Raw genomic sequence first — 16,495 nt, 5'->3', positions numbered from 1 at the left:
ACCGATGAGACAATTTATAAAAATATAAAATAATTTCTGTACGAGATCTCTTCGAGGTCATACCTTAAATAAAAAAAAAATAAAATTATAATGTATAATTAAGTGTAAATTTCATTGTATTCATAAATTTTGTAAAATTGAGTTAGATTTAGATCTATTTGTTAAAATGATATCCGATTCTCGAAATCTATTATAACAAAATTTGTTGAACTTATTATTACACCTGCTAATTAGTTATCATAAATATTTAATTTTATGTTTGAAATGTATATGTCTTGATGTGAAGAAAATATATTGAAGATTTTCATAAATAAATGATAAAACAAAAAACATAAGAAATAAAAACTGTAATTCAAAATCAATGAAAACATTTATGAAGCATGAACATAAGATATATCTCAAAAGAAACTCTGTAAAGAAAACAATAAGAGAATTGGATAATGAAATAACTATACAGAGTGATGAAAATAGAAAGACAAAACTCAGATTTAAATAGAAAATCAAGAACATTTGTTATCAAATTACAAAAATAAAATTATCTCTCTCAATATATAAAATACATTACAATTAATTAATTCGTACATAACATGATAGATTTAGATAACCAATAAGTTATGATTTAGGGTGTGCTTGGTTTAGCGTGAGAAAATTGATAGAATCAATTCTTCAACGCGGAAATAAGAATTAGTTGTTTTTCATTTAACGTAAATCTTTTATCCTTCAATTGATTTTGGAGATCAAACATGTACATTAGAAAATCAATTTTACATCACTTTAACGCAAAACCAAAACACACTTAATCTATACAAGAGTGTGCACATCATAAAAATATTTGGATAAGATGAATTATAAATTGACTCATTAAAAATTTGATATCATTTTTAATTCAAAATTTCAGGACAATCAACTTTTAGATTATGTATTGTCCGTGAACTTATTTTCATTTAATATATAACTCACAACTCCACACTTAATTCCTTTCAAAATCTCATTTCTTTTGTTTACTCAGTTCTTTTTGTATCTGTTTTGTAACTCGATTCTTGTACAATGTCTTAACAAGAAAATCATTTTTTTTACAACCATGTTACAAATACCTTCTTAACAACCGTAAATTTTCTTTCTCATAATTTTAGTGACATCTTATCATGATCATACTTATGATTCTACCCTTCGAGACTTTTAGAAGAGAAATCTTGTTAAGATAGGCTTTTTAAAGCCGACTCTGGTCCATATTAGAAATGGATTTTAAGCATAATTCAACTCTACAAAACTAGTTTGCCGTTTGTGAGATAAGGTTTGTATCTCATTTATATATTAAAACATCGTCTTATCTTTAATCGATATAAGACTTTCAACCTAACCGTAGTTACAATAAAAATGGGAGATTTATAACATGGTATGTAAGAGATTTAAGAGATTGAAGTCACACTTCAATTTTGTTATCTCTAATTAAATATGAAACATCCACTTATATTCGTATTTATAGTACATGGATGATTTTGAAACAAAATATACATACATTCAATCCCAAAGATAATGATTACAGTAACCATGATTCGAAAGCATATAAACACACAACAAGGCTTTCTATTCTACTCAATCCAAATAGTGCGAGGGGATTTCATAGACCTTTTAAGCTCATTGCACACATTATTTACCATATCAAGAAAGTCCCTTACTATTACAAATATTTGAAGTGGATTCGACTCTTCGTCGCTCACATCCCCATGAAAATACTCAGTTACTTCTTTTACCCGACCCATCACTCTAGCTTCATCTCCATGCAACTCTTCTACCTTTCTTTCTGCATAATTCAGAAACCGCTTCATGGAAATCACAAAGCTCTTGTTTCTTTCATCTTCACACAACAACCCTTTTACCAGCTTCTGCATGTTACCCAACCCACTTGATAGGTTCGAGACAGAACTTGCAAGCACGTTTAAGTCAATTGTGGCAGTCTTTTTAACGTTGCATAACTCAGCACTAAGTCCAGAGACAAGTTTTAGTCCCATTCTTCTATAATCTTCTTCCTCCTCTTCCTCTGATCTGTTTTCACTCTTCTGTTCCACGATGCTCTTTGAAGCTTTGGTTCCTTCTGAGCGAACTATCTCCTGAACAAAGAAATGGAGCAAGGTGGTTTTACCATCTGTTCCTTTAACATCAGCAAGCTTGAGAAGGGCATCAAGTTTGAAAGCTCTAGCACCTCCCCTTGTTGTTCCCACGTTCATGCGGTTTCCTGTTTTCAGCACTGCTTCCAGCAGTTTCAAGAAGAACTTGCTTGACCTTAGTTCCTTGCATGCTTCCTGGTGTCACAAAAATTAACTTTTTTAAACAAGTAACACAAACATGGCTTCATAGTTTCATGATTCTTTATAAATTTCAAGAGATTGCAATGAACTATTTAAAAGGGTCTTAATTATGCTACCTCTAGCATTGTGAAAGAGTCACTGAGGTGAGTCACTTCGTCTTCGAAAGTTTCTCTGTAAAGCATGGCTTCCACTCGTTGAAAAGCAAATGGTATGCTAAGCATTACTCTCACAAAATTTTCAGCGAACCCAAGTTCATTGACACCTCCTTTGTAGCTCAATAGCTTATCCTCTTCTTCTTTCGTTGGTACCATTTTTACCAGTGCCTCCAGTTGTTGCAGAGACAGACCCTTCCCTGCATTTATTTCACTACTTAATGAGACTTTTCACTTAGCATCATTAATTTTATCTGTAGCACATGGTGTACATGTAAAGGTGGTTGTTTAGACTTTGGTGGTCAAAGCCTAAATTATTATACATGTTTATAAAATAGGATCCTTTACCTAGTATTAGAGCCTCACATGCTTCTTCTGCTGTGATATTTAGAGCTTTAGAGAGTATTGCTATATTTTGCAGGCGTTTTGGCTCAAGTACATGCTCCTTAGGGGACGGGGTTTTACTCATTGTTGGGTTGTTCTTTGTTGAATTCTGTAAATTGTAGCCAAAGAGTGACTCGATCATTTCCTCATCCAACCTGGTTAAATTTCATCATTTTCTCAAACGGTGAAACTAAAAACAGATACAAGACATATTACTTGCTAATTTTGAGAAAGAGCTTACTCAAACGAATTTGTTCGAAGCGTATCCCACACCATCGTTCGATCTGGTGTGGCTCTTACTTTGTCCCAGTGAAGTGGTTTGAGTTTTGGCAGTTGTTGAGAAGGTGGGGTTTTGATCACACTGTTGTTCATGTTTCGTTTCAAAAACGGAGGTGGACTTGGTGGGGGAGGAATACTTGATTGAGAAGTTTCACTTCTCTTTTGCTCTTCATCTTTGGGAGTGGATGGTGATTGGTTAGATTCTACCTTTGGAGTTGAATTGTTGGAAGAACAAGGAAATTGAGTTGTCTCAGAGATTAAATTTCTAGGGGACAGAAACAGTGGTTCTGTTTCAACACATGAATGAAAACTTTCATAATCTGATGATGAATGACATGCTTCAGGGTCAGTTTTTTCTGCAGAGGAAGCTTTGCCACCACCATCATATTCCAAATCCTCGTGAACAGATAGAGTTTCCTTGGTGGCTGAAGAACTGGCAGTGCTGGCATTGTCATGTTCTTCTTGATTCAACACCTTCTCCTCATTAATTGCACGTTTTAGGGAACTACGGCTTGAAGTGCCACTTTTTGTCTCACAAGTTTGTTTCAAGGAAAGCAAATCAGGGTCAGAGTTTAAACTCACATTGCTTGATGAATTATGGCACGTACCTGCTGTTCTTCCGTTTTTTCTAAACAGTGGCATTGTCCTATTGGGTTTCCATTTCTGATTTCTAAATCTCTTGCAAACACAGACACACCCGAGTGCACAAATTAAGGTAGCAACTACACCAGATACTACAACAGCCACTAGTGTTGTTCTATTTGCGCTACCTCTATCTTGTTGTTGAATCTCGTGAAGTGGCATGCTTCTATGTGAGTGATAAGAACCAGGATGCACGTGCAGCTCCGAATTCGGAGGCTCAGCTTGGGTTTTGGATGACAGAGAAGCTGAGAGGGACACACAGTTTGATTTAAAAACGCTGTAGCATAACCTTCTTGTGTGAAACATGTTGAGTGACTTGAGTCCAAGCAAAGTTCTGAAGTTTTCAAGTCTAGGAGATTCCTTGTTTTCATTCTCATCATTCCCTGAGGTTTTCTTGATTCCATTTTCATTTCCTACTGCATTCCACGCCGCATCCACAGCCAAAATGTTGGCTCTTTGCAATGATAAGAACACCAACAAGGTAATGATGAACACGAACCTCATGTTGAGTCTCAAAAAAACAAGACTCGGTATTTTCTAAGTTCTCAAAGCATCAATGAAACTGTTCTCTCTTAAAAATCTGTTTTTCTTTTTGTTCCATTTAGTTTCTGAAGGAGGGAAAACAAGACTTGTTATTTGGGTGAAGAAGAGCCAGAAGTGTGTCTTTGATGATACTCCAAGGAATCGATAAGCCTGGTAGTTGTTGCTGTATTTTTCCTTCTTAGGGAACTGAAAAACTCATCTCAGTTCTCACCATAATGAATTCTATGAACCTATATGCATAACATAATAGTACTGATAAGGCATAAGAGTGGAAAAAACTTCTCTACTAGGCCACTACCTTGACTTAATGCTTTTGTCTTGTTTCTTAAAGGTATTTTGTCATAAAGTAAATGGGAGCTACTTACTAATACTCTCGTTTGTCGTGATGAAACACCTCTCCTTTTCTTATTGATAAATTCAGGATGAAAAAGTACAGAATCTGATAATTTGAGTCACGATCGTTGCAGTTGGATAAAGATTTTCAGTAGTTAAAGAGTCACACAATGCAAACGACGTAGAAGTTGACAGTGGGTCCAGTTTGTTGAACTTGGCTAACTCTACGGGTGATTCAACAAGATTGATTTCTCCATCCAAACCCATCATCAAAGAGAAGAGATGACCCACTTGGGGGACCAATAGTTCTAACTTTCTGATGTGAATTTTACTATGTTTCAGATGGAATCTACTTTGCATTTTGCAGGTTTTGGAACCCTCATCTTACACCACATTTAGTGATGTTATTAAGAGATGAAATTTTAAACTTAACTTAATCTTAGATAATTAATCTGTAAGATAAGATTTATACTTGCACAAGATGTCATGGCAGTGTCTCTGTTGGAAAGTCTTTAATATTACTACAATTTATTTCTGGGGAAGTTCTTATATGGTCAGAATACAGATTCATGTTCTTCGAATGTCTTCCATTGTCGATGTTGTTTTTGTAGTTTACATTTAGGTTTGATGTTCTGCAATCCATGTAAGTTGTGTTGGTAGGGTGTAAATATCCGAATGTTTAATTAAAAATGCATACTATATATCATGCATTTTGCAAATTCTCTCGTGCAATTATCTAATTAACTAATCATAATAGCTTCCTCACATTGTCTTCAACTTTGGCACAATTCTCGTATGGTCGTAAATATGTCAAAATGGATAGGAATACTCAAGGCATCCTGACTCACTACGGAATGGAACTTGAGAGTCATCGTGACTCGTCACGGGTTCGGGTCGGGTTAGGTTGAATTTTCTTATAAATTTTAATACGAGTTGATTTTTAATCCGGTTTACCTAGAACTCGGTTCACCTTGGCTCACCAACCCCAAATAAATAGTCACATAAGTATTTTTTATTGAGTTGAGTTTTGCTTTGGGTCATGCTATGTTGTTTTTTTAGTCAATACATAGATAATTTATATTTTTCTGATTTTGGTTTGTATTTTGATTCTATTAAAGTTTATTGAAATTTTAATTAGAATTATAATTTAGTTTTGACTAAAACAAAATATAAAAAAATTGTATTTGGATTAATTAACTGAACCTTTGAGTCAATCCGTTTAACTCACCAACCTATGGTAGATCGAATCGGATTTGAATTTTTTTGACTCACTAATAAGTGAGCCAAATTAGATTAACTCACTAGATTATCAACTCATAATAAATCGAGTTGGATCAGATCGGGTTATCCGTGTTTTGACCGGAGAGGTGGGTTGTCGTTGTACACAGCCTATAAAATCTGTATTTTTCTTGATTCAAGGGCTCAAGATTAATCTGAGTTAACTTTAACTCCAGCTTCATCAGTTTGATGTTCACCGTAGAGAAGATGGGTTCGTTCCAAATAGCTGTAATGATGATTTATTTCATGCACACAAAAAAAAATTAAATAAAAATAATTTTAGATGTTTAATACCTTCCATTTTTATTTTCTGTTTGTTGCTTTCTCAATTACTTTCAGGTTGTTTTTTTTTTTTTTACATTTACTTCTTTATTTGAAGTGAGGTAGTTATGTTCTGAAAGCTTTGCATTGCAGGTAATTTATTTAATTTATTTAGGAGTGGTACGGTAGATTTCCTAGAGAAGAGAGAGAAAGAAAAGTGTGAGAAGGAAGAAGCAAGTAAAAAGGGGAAGAAGAAGTAAAAGAAGGTGTACGGACCAGAGCACCATATTTTTTAGGAAAATTATATTATAATTTTTAAATTTTTACTCTCTTCTTTTATTTTTTAAGGAGTTTAGTGCAGATTATTGTTTTTTTTAAAAGATAATAATACATAAATTAATGGTCCGTATTACACTATAACAAAAAATAAGAATAAAAGTAAAAAAAATATGAATCATAATATTGTTATCCTATTTTTTACTGAGAGTGTTTATTAAATTGACTTTTCATTTTGTCTTTATTGTTCATTATTGAATTTTAATCTGTATAAGGATAATTTTTTTCTATTTAACAATTATTGATTTAATATTTTCATTCATAAATAATTATTAAAACATTTTATTCAACATTGTCGTTTTATTTTTTATTATTTTTTGGAATGTAATCATCATTTCGATCTCTAATATCTAAAACGTCACTTAAAGTTGAAATTCTTTTATTTATATAACTGATTATTATTAAAAAAATATAACTTTTGACACCAACTTCTTTTAAATAAGAAAATAAAAAAAATCACATTATTATATATATATATATATATATATATATATATATATATATATATCCGTAAAAATATGGTTTTCACTCCCTTAAATACCCTTAAAAAATAATAAACTTTTGATCCTATGTTATAAAATAAAAAAGACATAAAAGCGGTAAAACTTAAGAGAAAACAGAGAATATATTATTTATTTGTAAAAATACATATGGAAGAAGGTAGATAAAAAGTCTTCCTTTATAGTCCGAAAGCATTAGCTTAATATTGTAAAAGAGTTTATCTTTAGTTAATAAATAAATGAGATGTAAAGATATATAAAATAAAATTACCTTGTGTTTCGACAACGAATTTCAACGATTCTAAGAAATTGAAATACATTCTATTTGAAATTCTTGTAATTAAATTTCCTTCATTTTTTAAATAATATGTTTGGATAGAGTAATTGAAATACCTTACATTTCAATTTATTGTTTGGATAAAATAATTGAATTTCTCTTATGAGATAAAATTTCATTTTAATAATATTTATTTTAATATATAAATTTTGAAATTAAATTTAACAAGTATAACTGTCAACTTAAAATATTTAAATTCAGTCAAATTAAGGTTTTCGACTCGATCCATCTACATCATCGAGCTCGTCTAGTTTGTCAAGCTGATCTGGCCCGACCCGTTAAGGTCATTAGGCCAGTTAGGCTCATTTGGATTGTTGGGTCGGTCAAGCACGTTAGGATCGTTGGGCATATCAAGCCCGTTTGAATTGTTGAGCCAATCAGGCCCGTTTAGGTAGTTAGGTCAGTCAGGCCCATCTGAGTCGTCGGGTCGGTCATGCCCATTTGGGTTGTTGGGTTGGTCGGTCCCGTTAAGGTCATTGACCCAGCCCAACCAATATGTGTCATTGGGCCCCTAGCCCGTATGAGCCATCGAGCCTGCCCGACCTGTCTTAATTGTTGAGCCCGTCGACCCATTTTGGTTGTTGGGCTCGCCCGACCTGTTTGGGTCGTCAGGCCTACCTGACTCGTTTGAGTTGTCGGGCCCGCCTAACCCGTTTGAGTTGTTGGCTCTATCTGGCTCGTATGGGTCTTTAAGCTTGCCCAACTCGTCTTGATCATTGGGCCCATTTGGATCATCTGGCGTGTCTGGGTCGTCTGACCCGTTTTGGTAGTCAATCTTGCCCAACCCGCCTTGATCGTTGGCACGCCTGACCCGTCTTTATCTTCAGACCTATTTTTATCGTTAGGCCGGCCCGGTCCGTGTATATTGTCGAGCTAGCCCGACTCGTTTCGGTCATCTAGGTCGTCAGAGCCAAATTGACACCTCTAATCTTGAACAATGAGGAATTTCACAAATTCTGGAATTTCAATTTCCTTCTTTTTTTTGAGTGAAATTCAAATTCTACTATTTTACTGATTTGAAATACCTTCTTAAAATTACTCAATTCCAATTCCCTTCAAATTTCTTCATCCAGACAAGTCATTTTACTTAAGAAAAATTCAATTTTTCCAAATAAATTAATTATCATCTTAAATCGTCTCACCCATACACATCCTTATTATTCATTCTCACCTAATTATTAATCATATAACCAACTTTCACACAAAAACAAAATTTATAATTAATATCAACGTGACATAGAAATGAAAAAATCTTATTATATCTAGAAAAATATAGAAAAGACCGTGTATTCGTGTATTGTCATGATGGTGAGTATTGCTGGTTTGTCTGTAGTCAGCAATGAAAACATTGCTGCAAATAATTGCAAGTCCCTGTAGTCATTCAAAGGATAAAGTGCCAATCGTATAACCTGAAATAACATGCAATCAGTTACAAATAATTATGATCTGAGTATGAGGTTTCTCCGATTGTAAATTATTTATAATTGATATGAAATATGTTATTATTAAAACAAGCTCTAACACCATATTAAAAAAAATATTAAATTTTTTTAATAAATTCTAACACCATATAAGAAATTAATCAAAGTTAAAACTTTTTTCAAAATTGACTTTTATAACCTTTGACATCCCTCTCTTATATATTAAAAGTTCATCTTATCTCTAATTAATTAAAAGGGATCTTTAATACAATAACAAGAGAAAGTGAAGCCTTTCAATAATAACAAGTTAAATAAATCAATAAAACTTGTCAAAATCTGCAGAAACAATAGAATATATATGCCATCTCATTAAACAAAGCAATGAAAACAAAGAAACCAATTTCATTGTTAATTCAAAATAGAGTTTACTTCAATGCATAGGGTTGTATTCGGCAACTACATGTTGGAAAAATACACTTAATATTTATACTAATAAGCGATTAAGAACATTTTGAACAATTTTTTCTTTAGATCTTAATTTAAATCAGATTTTCTGCCAACTAAAATTCATTTATACACTATAAATATGAATTTAAACAAGTCACATAAAAATTTTACAAATTATTTTTTTACCTAAACTAATTTTATTCCTTTTAAGAAACTTATATATCAATACTAAAAAGAATTTATTCTTGCCTGTCAATATTAAGACTCACTAAAAGAAAATAATTAAATAATAATCAATTTATAAATAAATAAAAATTAATCACTATATTAATTAAGTTAAACATTATCCTATAAACTAAAAATTATTGGTATTTAATCTATATCTATACTAAATACAAATTTATAATTGACTTGTAAATTAAAATCTATATTGATCTCTAACTTTAAGTACTAAAATTTAAGCTACTTGCTATCATTAAATTTTAAATTGATCTGTAATAAATTAGTTTTTAATTAATTAGATACCAATTCATAATCTAATATTCATTAACTAATATTAGATATCATTTTTTATATATTAATAATTATAATTTTTTTTATTAATAATAGAGACTATTTTAAATATTAATAATTTTTAATTTATAAAATGGTGTCTAATTTAGTTAATACATGATCAATTATTTATAGTCTTTAAATTAATGGTTATTTAATGATTTTTGTTATAATTTGCCACATGTAAAATTTAATAAACATAATAGACTTTCATGATGATAATAAAATATTTATTAAATCTTTACATTATTTTTTATTTGTAATTCATAATAAATACACGAGTACAAATTAAATGAAGACCAACATCTTCAACTTTGAAAACATCTAAATAGTTTTTTCTCATAATCCAACAATTAAAAAGACAGGAAGAAATGTATTTTTCCCTGATATGGGTATTAAATTATATATGTACACGTGGCAGGATTCATTTAGCTTTCGTCACAAAAAGCGTGTATTTCATTTTAGAAAGTGTGTTCAAAAAGGTGTTAGGTTTTGATTTATGCCAATAAACATATGCGCTTCCATAATTCGACTTTCTGACAAATTAAACAGAAGAATAAATAAATAATAGTATTCTAGAACGCAATACGATAACTGTTTAGGTTTTGATTTTTCTCTATTATAAGAAGAAAAAACATGTGCTTTAATAATTCCAAATAATACAGTACGTAGAAGAAGTCCGAATATAATAAAAACATCTTACAATTATTTTATTATTATTATTATTATTATTATTATTATTATTATGAGATCTATTTAATTGTGTTCGGTTGGAGATTTAGTTGTTGAAAATTTATTTAGGTTAACTTCGTTCAATGGAACGATTCATATATAAAATATTTTCCAACAATGACTATTCTGGTCAAAAGCATTTTTCGTGTAATAGTTTAACATGAAAATTTGTTGGTTACACAAATACTATAATGCTAACATACCAACCTTTTTAGTGATGTTAGCACAATCTCTCGTGTTGTTCTTGATGCAAAGTTTGAACACAACAATGTTATCTGTTGCGTAATGGTAACTAATCACGGTTTCTTCATCTCAACGTGTTCGTCGTTTTCTGTTCAAAATTTACAATAACATCGTACAATTAATCTAAAACATTTCATATGAGTCAGTGATTCGTGGAAACCTAGTTCTTGTCTCTTTCCTACCTTGGCATGTGTTATGTTTTATTGATGAACACATACACATTTTTCGTTGTGTGCCTCTCTTCCGTAACCAAAACCTGCTTCTTCTATATTTTCCGTAGTCTAACAAGTAGATATTTCATTTGACATTTTCTTTTAGATATTGAGTTTATTGAGTTTTAATTTCATCCACTTTTTTGACTCCTTCCATTTTCATTGTTCAACGACACATCAGAAGAGACACCCCTTCACTTAACTTTTATTCATTAAAAAATGATATATGAAAATTAAATACAGACTTGTTGGATATTTGATTATATAAGATAAGTACGTAGGTTAAATATGTCTTTTATATTCAAATTATTTCAAAAGTTCTGTTTTGTTTTTAAATTAATTTTTTTCGAAAAATATTATTTTAACAAATATATATGTCGGAAATTCAAGTGTGAGTCTAAGTCTCATATCGAGTAGAAATGAGAAAGTTGAGTTTCATATAATGATCAAGACCCATAAATTTAATGCCTTAAGGTTTTTTGTTGAAACTGATGTCATTCTCAGTGATATTGTAATATATATTTAATGTTTGTGATATACATGTCAAAGTGAATCAATCCGGCTCATAGTGGTTGACTTACCATGAGCCGGGTTGAAAATGAGTGAACTCATCCCGACTCACTTTATGGTGAGTCAAAAATTTTGCAACCTGGTTTAACCCATCACGGGTTGGTGGGTTAAGTGGGTTGACTCACCAACCCACATAAAAAAAATTATCTATGTATTTAAATAATTTTTTTAGCAAACCATGAGATGATAATAACCAATGTCTTCATCATGTTCACCACTAATATATGATGAATTGTTTCCAAAAAAATATCCATATAGTTCAAGAAAACATTGTTAATATTACACATTTTCTATCATGTTATTCAACAAAATATAAATAAAAAAACTACACATTTTTGTCATGTTAATTAGAAAAATTTATTTATAAGACGGTTGCTTGAGTAATTTACTATAAAGATTATAATTAAAGATGAAACTGGACAATTAAATTAACCGGATTGAGTTCAATTCATCTTTGAAAAAACTGAATTTTTTTCAGCTCAACCCGACTTAAATCCACGGTGAACCGGATTGGTTGATAGGATTAAATCTATTTTGATATATAATTTAATTAAACGATAAATTAAGTATGTAATTTAATATCAGGATGCAACACAATTTTTAAAATTAATTTGAGTTCATAAAACATATATAGAGACAAAAATATATTTATCTTTAAAATAAGTAAAACAAATCTTTTTTATAAACTAGTTTTACAATATAAATTTAGATTTAAAGGTTTGATAGCATTTTTATTTTCTATTTGTGACAATAATTCATTTTTTTATTGAATGTAGTCTTCATATTTCAAAAAAGAAAAAAACTTGGCATTAACCTCATCCCTCACCTTTTGTATTTGGACAATAAATATATAAAATGAATAATTTCATTCTTTAGACAATGTTAACGGTAATTTCAAGAAACGAATTGAGTATTTTTTTTTTTTAAATATAAAAACAAAATTAAAATTTAAAAGCAAATAAGAAAACATTAAATCGTTAGGTAAGAAAAATGTTAAACTTTTTTTCATATATTATTACAATAAAATATTTTATTAACGACCTATGATTAAAAGTTTTTAATCATTATAGTGACCAATTTATAAAATAAAAAAAATTATTAATAACTAAAATAGTCACTACTATAAATAAAAAATATAATGGGTCGTTAATTTGGTCATCCATTAATTAAATACTAATTTAGAAATTAATTTTTTAGATAACCTAAACCTCGGTAACTAATATTAAGTGACCAATTTTGTTGGGTAGCTGAATTTTATAAATCAATTAATTTAGAGATAAATTATAATTTTTTACTCATAATAATAATTATATAATTATTCTAGTAACTAATAATTTTTTATTTTATAATTTAATATCTAAATTGATTATTATAATGACTAATAATTTTTATCACCAAATTTTATTATTAGTGAGACATATTATATATATATATATATATATATATATATATATATATATATATATATATATATATATATATATATATATATATATATATATATATATAAAAGAATTGGTAATGTTATAAAATTGCAGATCATAAAAAAAACAATGAATGAAATATTAAGTTAATAATTTAGTGAAACTAAAACTGAGATAGCTAAAGTTGAAAATCGATCTATACATAGAAACTGCAGATTTTTTATTTTTTTTTATGGAATTTTATAATTCAAGTTATTTCCGACACGTAAAAGTCAAAGCAATATCTGACTTTTCTTAGTTTTGGGTCAACCATAATTATGTGCATTTTATCTAACAACCATCTCCACTATAATAATGTACATGTACTTAAATCTTTTATTTTTTTCTTACCAATGACTTAATTCATTGTTGAATGTGTTCACAAAACTACTATTCTAAGTATTTTTGTTATACATTTATAAAAGTATGCATACAAATTGTCGCGGTTGAATCTTTGACTTCAAAACCTATATTTCGTGGAGAATAAAAGGACGTAATATTGGGAAAAAAAATACATAAATATCAATCTGAAAGATAGAACCTTATGTGAAACTCAGTTTCTTCTAAAATTTCATAAGATAGAACTCGCATTAACCCATCTTTATCAAGAGACATGAATATTTTATTTATAAGACTAGACACTTTATAATGATTTCATAGCACTCTAATAATAAATGAGTTTCAATAAATTTTATTATGATAAAGTTTGATATTATGTTAGAAAATAAATTTAAATTTAATTCATCCATCATATAATGAAGATGTAAGATGAATATTGTGTCCATTTTTTTACTTTAAAATGTAGTAGTTGATGATTTACCAACAAATTATTAGGATTATTAAAAAATTATAAATTTAGTTTATCTGTTAAAAATTCAAATATAAAATAAAATTTGTACAATGAATTTTATATATATATATATATATATATATATATATATATATATATATATATATATATATATATATATATATATATATATATATAACAAAAGCAAGATCCTCAAACATTAAATCTATGTTAGAAATGATCTTATATAAATAACTCATTCCTAATAAAAAAAAGACTCACAAGAGATTTTCTCCTTCAAAAAAAAATTCTAAAAAGTAATAGTCACCAATAATACAAAATAAAAACGTAAAAAATTTAAGATAATTGAGTTAAAAAAATCATATTTATTTATTTTTTAAATTTAAAATATAAATGAATTTTAATTTTACCTGAAAATTTATTAACTAAAAATATAATAACCTTAAATTTCATTTGAAAAAACCAAAGGTTCGTGTTTTCCTTCATGATTACGAAAAATCATTTTCTTATAAAGTCTTTAACTTTTCTGTTAAACCTTTTCTTTTAAAATTAAATAATCGTTATTTTAAATAATTAAGAAACTACCTAGAATGTTTTTTAAAAGTGCCAGTGTATTAGTGATATTCTAGATTGTTTATCGTCAACTGTCAACTGTTGTACTAACCAATTGTTGACCACCGTTAACTCGTTGCAAATTTATTAAGGACATTTTAACTACCTAGTTTAACAAACAAAATTTTTCATAACTTTTATTAACTGTAATATAATTATGATAACAAAATTATCATAAAAAAAATAAAAGAAAGACCAGTAAATGGCCATCCTAAATTGACAAGATCATCAAAACGATATAAATTCATCGGTCGTAAATTAATTTAGTCTATTTCTATTTTTGTTAGTTATTTCCCTTCAACTACCATCGTATATTTCTTGATTTTTTATAATTATAAAATGCTACTTGTTAAGCATGCAAAAAGAAAAAAATATATCCATTTGTCTCTGTCGGAAATAATCCACAACACGTGTTTATAATACCTCTTCCCTCCCAAATTGACATTTTTAATATACGACAATAGTCATAACAAATAAATATTAAGTATTAAAGTTATATTAATTTAGTTTTTCTTTTTAATTATGAAGGAAAAAACAAATGTTAAAATTATTTTCAGGAGTAAGATAATGATCGGTTCAGTAGCTATACGAGCTGAATAAATAATATTTATTTATCTTTTAACGACCTCGTGATACAAACAATGGCTTATTTTTGTGACTTTTAAGAAATGTTTGTTTTTTATACATATAAGAACACTGGTATTAGTTTTTAGATGGATCATATATTCATCCCAATAAAATGAATAAATTAGATTTTTTTTTTTTACTATATGGTTCAATACAAATATTTTCTTAAGAATAAATATATTTTTTCTCACACTAACTTAAATATAAATATATTTTGAGTGCTTTATTTTATTTTAATGATATGATCTCTACCACTCCCTTTTCATTTAAATGAGAATTTATTTGACATATGTTCTAGCTAAAATTCCTAAGAAAGCTTAAACTAAAGATATAATATGTGTTGTTTATAATGTTGGTGTAAAGCTCTGTTTATAGATTTAAAAATAATTAATATCCATATTAGTACTTAGAAGTAGTAGGATAATTAATTTTATCACATAATAAAATAAAACAGGATTTTCTATTTTGGATTTTATGTCCAGCACCGGAATTTAAAATAAAAATAATATTTTTTACTTATGTATAAGAAGGAAACTTAAGACATGTATTTATATTTTAAAATTAATACAATAAAATAAAGAAATATAATAATTGTTTAATTCTAATAAAATATTAGATATAAAAAAGGAATGGTTGGGAACAGTATATTTAGCAAACAAAGAAAAGCAAGTGGTGAAGAGATGAAAACGACGTGTTTTAAATATTACCAAATCTGAAACTTGGATCCAGAGACGTCACGCGCACATCCTCTCTCGCTACTGTTTCTATATAATCACGGATCAATGTTATCAAATTTAGTCTATGAAGTGTCAGGAAAATAAGTACTACCATGATCAAATCATTTGAAATGGTAGATCACATTCCAGCTTCAAAAGATTAAATAAAATAGAAAAACATAATTAAATGCCCTTTATCACACTGACACACTCACACAACACGGGTTGTTAATGCGATTCCTACTTATGGTCAAATTTGTCCTACTATACGGTTAAACTGTACATCCATATCCATATGCTGTATACCATTTATAATCTACACTCAAAATACTTAACTTTAAATTCTGAAAAATAACATGTAAATGCTACCTACCCTAAATTCATAATTAGAAATGTGAAAAAAAAAAAATCTCTATCAACGAGTATCTGTAGATAAAACTCACAACGGATAGAACATGGATATTAAAAATAGATATCCAAGTATTATATATTAGTAAAAAACATTATGACCTAATTTTTTCCTCTGTCTTGTCTTCTGTCTTTATTTTCTTAGCTTCAAGTATTGATACATTGTTTTCTTTCAGGTACATTCATTGACATTCTTCTCTATCCTTTCTTTGAAATTGGACATAGTCATCAAACCCTATATAAACAATATGCTTGTTATCGGAATCAAAATAAGAATACTTGACACATGGTAGTTGAGATTTATTATTCGTTTATTTTATTTATTTT

The 16,495-nt window shown here is 28.7% G+C and overlaps 1 protein-coding gene across 1 annotated transcript; it reads right to left on the bottom strand.

The window, feature by feature from the left end:
- Positions 1 to 1,423: 1,423 nt before the first annotated feature.
- Positions 1,424 to 4,644, bottom strand: LOC114187463 (formin-like protein 11). The gene is made up of 4 exons (XM_028075725.2): positions 3,087 to 4,644; positions 2,810 to 3,000; positions 2,426 to 2,661; positions 1,424 to 2,303 (listed from the first exon to the last, which is right to left on the bottom strand). The coding sequence occupies exons 1-4, from the start codon at positions 4,268 to 4,270 to the stop codon at positions 1,593 to 1,595; spliced, it is 2,322 nt and encodes a 773-aa protein (XP_027931526.2). The 5' UTR covers positions 4,271 to 4,644; the 3' UTR covers positions 1,424 to 1,592.
- Between the last annotated feature and the right edge of the window lie 11,851 nt (positions 4,645 to 16,495).

This window comes from Vigna unguiculata, chromosome 6 (assembly GCF_037176805.1).
Source record: "Vigna unguiculata cultivar grain cowpea cultivar isolate G323 ecotype 2 chromosome 6, ASM3717680v1, whole genome shotgun sequence".
Classification (NCBI taxonomy): domain Eukaryota; kingdom Viridiplantae; phylum Streptophyta; class Magnoliopsida; order Fabales; family Fabaceae; genus Vigna; species Vigna unguiculata.
This window is presented reverse-complemented; position numbering and strand designations above follow the sequence as displayed.